Source organism: Pagrus pagrus, assembly GCF_965226575.1.
Source record: "Pagrus pagrus genome assembly, chromosome: 1".
Lineage (NCBI taxonomy): Eukaryota > Metazoa > Chordata > Actinopteri > Spariformes > Sparidae > Pagrus > Pagrus pagrus.
Window position 1 is genome coordinate 30781262 of NC_140185.1, and position 6426 is coordinate 30787687.

The 6426-nt window shown below is 41.8% G+C and overlaps 1 protein-coding gene across 1 annotated transcript; it reads right to left on the minus strand.

The window, feature by feature from the left end:
* Positions 1–4167: 4167 nt before the first annotated feature.
* serf2b (small EDRK-rich factor 2b) lies at positions 4168–5989 on the minus strand. Its single transcript, XM_084378462.1, has 3 exons — positions 5848–5989; positions 4908–5016; positions 4168–4621 (listed from the first exon to the last, which is right to left on the minus strand). Exons 1-3 carry the CDS (start codon positions 5852–5854, stop codon positions 4534–4536), a joined length of 204 nt encoding a protein of 67 aa, XP_084234588.1. The 5' UTR covers positions 5855–5989; the 3' UTR covers positions 4168–4533.
* Positions 5990–6426: the final 437 nt, after the last annotated feature.

Sequence of the window (6426 nt, forward strand, 5' to 3'; positions counted from 1 at the left end):
ACAAGCGTTATTAAAACACCGTGCGGCCTTCACCCTCAGCATAATGAAACAGGAGGAGTCCCTGCCAGTGGTTATATTTATCAACAACATAATGAGCATGATAATCACATATTTCTTCAGGGGTGAATTCTGTATACACTTCCAGGCTCTGTTAAACAATATTTCATGTGGCTGGCAAGTCTGGCTTAATTAGATAGATTTAAAGTATACGTTTGATAGAAGTGGCGATAAAATGAGGTGATGAAAGAGCAACATAGGTCCCAAACCCAGAACGATAGTATCATTGTGTGTGTCTTGGCTAATTGAGCCACCAGGATTTATCACAGCAGCAGTCTGGAGGATGTATAATCGGGGGAAATGAGCAGTGGCCATCCAGAGACTCACACCTGGGCTCCTTAATACAAGCGGAGAGTTCCACTGTTGGCTTCTGACCTTGTAATCAGGGGGTAGCGTGTCTAAAAGCAGATCTTGCGTGCTGTAAAGCAGTGGATCTTGGAGGGAAGAGTGAATTGAAGCCCCAAGTCTTAACTCAAAACCTCCCTGTGCCGGCGGGACATGAACCTGTGGATGTACTCTTTACTGAACCGTCGTACAAACATTCTTCTCAAGCCTTTTTGAGTTTCGTGTAGGAAACAGGGTACAAAGTACAAAGTACAAGGTACGAGGTAATTCTATCATCATTATACAACACAGGCTTGTATAACGAAGTCTGTAAACACCCTCATGCGACACAAATTACAGAACATGTATACAACGTTTAAATATACAAATATGCATAAATATGCAGCGCATCTTTTGAATCTGCATCAGGGTGAATGTAAACAGCAGCAACAAGATGGCGATGATAATGTGGTCGGCATCTTCTTATCCAAAGTTCAACATCTGGGAAACTCTGTGTGTGAGCACCAAGCATCAATGTTATAAACACAGAGTCCACCTCTCCTCGTCCCGCGGTCTGTCAGCTCAGAACACGGTCCACCCGTCGAGTGCAGCAGCTTGATCCAAGATGTGATGGAGTCAGGTCCCTGTGGGCACTACAGTCTCTGATTTCACGTTGTTTGGCAAGCCTGTGTCCCATTTTGTCCATTTCCTTTTCCTGCAATCAGACATTAGCCAGGAGCAGCCTGAGATGGATTAGCATGGCTCTTATTCTGACTCTCTTCCTCCCTCGGTCGGTCCAGCTGGTCAGGTTATAGCACTCGTAAACTCTCATACTCAGAAACTGTGCCTTCAAACAGGCCGTCAGGACTTCTGTAAGGTTGTGATGTCACAGTCATCCTGTCAGCCACTGCAAAAACACCAGCAGAGCTGATGCTGAAACACAGCGGGCGGTGCCTGCTCAGGCCTGTGAGAAATGACCAATCCGAGCAGACTGGCCTTAATGAGACTGGCACTAAAATGTAGCGTTCAGACAGAGCGTGAATAGAGGTGCAGCAGCAGTGGAAGGTATGAAAAAATAGTGCGGGTTTTGAACATTAAAGCATGTAAACATTTTCTAGTTTGCACCCAAAATAAAATATTTTCGGGTGTCTTTACTTCTTTATGACAGTAAACAGAATATCTTTCTTTAAGTTGTGGACAAAATAAAATGTTTAAGGGTTCATCTTGGGTTTTGGGAAACACTGATCGACATTTTTCACAATTTTGTGACATTGTTCAGACCAAACAACTAATCAATGAATTCAGTAAATGATCCGCGCATTAATCGTCAATGAAAGTAATCGGCCCTAATTTGTCATTACCTTCACACAGTATGTGGCCGAAGCTGGATTTCTAAAGAGCGAGAGGATATATAGGGTTTGACTTTACTTAGAGTGAATGGCATCTTTATTATGGGTAATTTGAGGCCATATTTAACACATGTAAAGCCGAGCAGCTACAGTACATTGTTGTCCGTCTTCTCTCCAATTTGTCCTTTGACACTGGACTATTGAACAGTGTAAATAGGAGCGCACCAGTTCTGCTACAACAATGCAGTGCTCTCCTATCTCAACAAATTCAGCAGAGGAGGCATAAAGAGATGAGGCTCCTTGTATGAATTTAATTAAATGAGCTGGCTCTCGTCTTTTTCTTTTGCGTCCTGTGTCTCATTACCACCGAGCTCCTTTTCTTGGTCTGTTTTAAGAAAACTTGCCAGAACCCACTCAGTCTGTTGGGCCTTATGCTGGAATTTAAGTGAGATCTACCCAAAGCTGTGAGCAGGGCATCATGGATGATAGCGGATAAGGTTTGAATTTTCTTAAATTTAGGCAACTTGCTGATGCTGCGTTTGTTCCTCATCACTATTCAGCTCTTCAGCTACTCCCCCCCCCCCCCCCCCTGCTATCTGAGATGGGAAAAAAAGCTAAACTGGTGACTTAATTATACGCCCTGTAATCTGAGAACTGAGGATACAAACCCGCTGGATTTCAGTAAGTAGACACACAGCTTATTGACTATAAATAGGCTGAGCTGTAGCTTACTGGCACCATAAAATATCAGCAATATGCACTTAGGTTGGAGGATGACAGTCAAATGTGCTGGAATAACAGTGCTCGAGTGTGTGTGTGTGTGTGTGTGTGTGTGTGTGTGTGTGTGTGTGTGTGTGTGTGTGTGTGTGTGTCTGTGTACTTGCTTCATTTTGATTGTGTGATTCGACCCATAACCTCCATAATTTGTGTTCTTGTAACTGTCTGAAGCAGAGAGGGCACACACCCCTTAACCAAATCAAACACAATTCACACACTTTACCATTCTGACAGAATCCAACGTTAACCAGTCAGAACGAGGTTGAAGAAATAGCTTGGTGTGTGCTTCCACCTAGTGGTCGCAACGCCTCTAAAGTACTATAACGTCTGCTGGCACACTTTATTTAATTATAGTGAATTTGGCAGACTCCAGCCTTACACAACACAGACGTATCCTCCCTTTAACCACAAGTTATGAGGGCAGGATGTTATATCTTGGCCTGTTTATTGAAAATAGGATAAAGAGATATTCTCTAACTAATATCAATATGTAACTATGTAGGGGATACTGTGTAGGGACTGTACTTATTACGTCTTTCAGTGTTTGTTCTGTGTATGTGGAGGGTTTCCTCTGAGCAGCCCATGATCGGTTAAGTTTGTAGGGTGTCTCGCTGCCATCCTGGATCTTCTTCCAGTGTACTGCAGGAGTTTGGTATGACTTTGTGCACATAGTACTGCACCCATAATAGCCCACTGCGTTTCTCTGGTATGCACACATTGCAGAGTCTGATAGACGACTGACGTAAGGAGGTCATGAGCACACTGTGCTGTACAACCACTGTTTATGATATGAAGCCATCAGGTCGGTTGCATCCTGCCGCAGTGAGACAGAGAGACAATGTCGTGGCAATCTGTTCAATGATTACAAACATTTCTTCATTTGTTATGCCTTATTTGATGAGTTGTACACCTGGATTCTTAAAGATAGAATAAAATAATTTGTTTAGTGTCTTTAGGTGAACTGTCTCTTGTCAGATTGTTAAGTGTTTATCCACAAATCAGATGATGATGCTCTGGAAGGACCTGCCTGAGGAAATGAGGTTGCCTGAGACAGTCTCTCCTTTTATTAGTCTCTTCTAAAAGCAAACTTTAATCAGAAAGCATACCCTGATTTTATCTTATTTGCCTGCTTATTTTATTGGTTTTAATTTTTTTATTAAGATTTTAATTCAGCTCTTCTTGTATTTTTTGTCATTTAATTTCACTGTTACACACTTTTTACTTTTGTTTGAGGAGTGATCTAAAAATAAAGTTTGTTGTTATCATATTAAATAATTTTATAGAAACTAGCATGTTTATCAAGGACATTTTTGATTATTCAGTAATACTAGGCGGTAATGTCTTTCTAGAAAATTTACATTTATGGATTGAGATATTTATTCATGTACAGGGAGGGTTTAAATGGTTTCAAGTGCCTGGGTGAAATTGTATTTTAACTTTCATCACAGCTATTATTCACCTTTGGTTTACAGAAAATACTTACATTTTAGTATTTGCAGTTAATTAATGTTATACAAATTATCTAAATAGCAGAATAAACTCAGGAAAATCTAACAATTGAAAAGTTAACATTTGCCATTCAGTACTCCCACGAACATCATGTGAACATACGACACAAACTGTCTTCCAACAACAACATTCAGAGTAACTCAAGCAAGCATGAACTAAAAAGATACACTTTATTTAAAACCAGCAGGGGACATTATTGTACAAAAATACACAACTGTTACATGGATGCTTTGTGTCAAGAATTGTTCGTCTCTCTCCTGCTGATTACACCACCGATGCTCTTCTGCATGCAGCAGCAACATGGGACAATCGCTAACTTGCTCAGACATAATTTTTACCGAGAAAAATAACAAGTCCAACAAGCAATGTCATTTGCCATAGGGAAGAATGTAGGATCCTAGATTCTTGAGTCTAGACAAACATGGCAGACCCAATCTCATAAATATCAGGAAGAATGCTGAACATGGGATGTTATTGAAACACTGAGTTGAACTCGTCTGCGATGTCATTCTGGAGCCTACTTGGCGGTGGTCTTGGTGCCACCTTTCCCGTCTCCCCCATCTCCATCGGATTTTTTCTGCTTCTGCTGCATTATCTCGGCATCCCTGGGAGAGAAAGGGCGGTTCAGAGAGACTTTGTTAGGGCAGACTCTACTGTTGCACAGAAAACAGAGATGCGACTAATATGTCCTCCTTTTATAACGTGTGTTGCTTTTACCAAAATGTACCTTAAGGTTTTGCAGTATGTATAATACACAAAATCAGCCAGATTGGAATAGTCTGCATAACCCTACATGCCAAGTCATGACAAAACATGCAGTGCTGCTGAAGTACTTTGCTCAAGTTTGTGTGCATCCCATTCCTAAAAATGTCATGCAAGGCTGCTGCCTACCTCTGCTTGCGAGCAGCAGCAGACAGCCCATCGTCGCCCCTCTTCCCTTTGGACTGGTCAGTGCTTTTTTTCGCATTTTTCATGCGTGCTAGCTCACGTTGGTTTCCTCCTGCAGGTCGGACATAAAAAAGGAAAGGAAACGACAATGTAACAGAAACAATGGCACCTTGAAGACCAACACCTCAGCTGCACCCTTGAAATCCTACTTCTAATAAAAAAAAAAGAATATAAAACTAAAAAAAAGACACTTGTTTGTTTGACGTTATAAAAAAAAATAGTGTGCAATGACAGACAGCTCCTTCCTGTTTAGCACGGCTGTGTGATGGCAGAAATAAAACTGGTGCAACGTATAAAAGCAGCCGACGTGGCACGGGGGCGCTCCGGAGCAGCGTCTTCCTTCGTATCACGGATGGTCTTCAGTGGGCTAATTAACGACGAGCAACGACGGCGCTGCCACGTCTGAGGACATAAAAACGAAGATGAGCAGTTTTGTCAGTCAGAAGTCAAAAAGAAATATCCGCTATGTCCGCTAATTATGGCTTAACAGAGGGCCGAGGCTTCGGCTAATAGCTGGACTCCAAAACGGCCCAGTGGCCTGTCGATGTTGACTGACGAACAAAACAACGCACACAATAAAACAACCACACACAGCTAAGTAGCTACATGCACACACACACACTGCAGCAGAAGCCTGTCAACACACCGACAGCACAGCCACTGGCGTGATTTGTTTACAACCGAAAAGAGCGACAACACTGGCGTGATGTCTACGGAGGGGAGAAAAAAAAAAGAAAAACGGTTACGTCCATTTCAGCAAATAGACGGGACCCGGGTCGGTGGTGGCCAAGGCTAACGGCGAAAAAAAACAACGACCACAGACTACGTGCAATCGAGTTAAGTACATGAATGTCTTACAGTCATAATATATGTCGATACCCACTGGTCATGTTATTAATCGACGCTTCTCTCGCCCGAAATCCAAATCAGCTCAGCCGAAGGGCCGTCGGTTCCCTTCTCGTCGCTCCAGTCGCTGTTGATGCTTTTGGTTGCGCCTCCGTGGCTGCCAAATGTGCGCGAGACTTCCGTGCGAGAACTAGAACATTCCGTCTCTCGCCCTCCCCGGGTTTGCACTGCGCATGCGCCAGACACGCATGCATAAATAAATTAAAAAGATCAATAACAAAGAGACGGAGATGAGGTTATTTAACAGCGTTTACTCAACAGAAGTAATCTATACATTTAGTTTAAAACCTTAAAATTTTTTTTTTAAAAACATTAGGCACCCATTGACCTCTAAATGGGTTTGTTTCATTCACTTGTGTTACATACAAAGCATTCGCCCCCTTAATTGTTTTCCTCTTTTATTGCTTTTATAAATGAAATAAAAAATATTTAAAAAAAACAAAAAAAGTCTTTAATGTCAATGTGAAAACAGATTTTGACAAAGTAATGTCAATTAATTAAAAAGATGTAATGCAAAATAAGTGATTGCAGTGATTTAGAAGATGCACTGAGTCTG

What these genes read in the sequence shown, in the direction of transcription:
- serf2b (XM_084378462.1), bottom strand. An exon ending in GCTGCTGCTCGCAAGCAGAG is followed by an intron (nt 4,622 to 4,907) that starts GTAGGCAGCAGC and finishes TTTCTCTCCCAG; the next exon opens with GGATGCCGAGATAATGCAGC.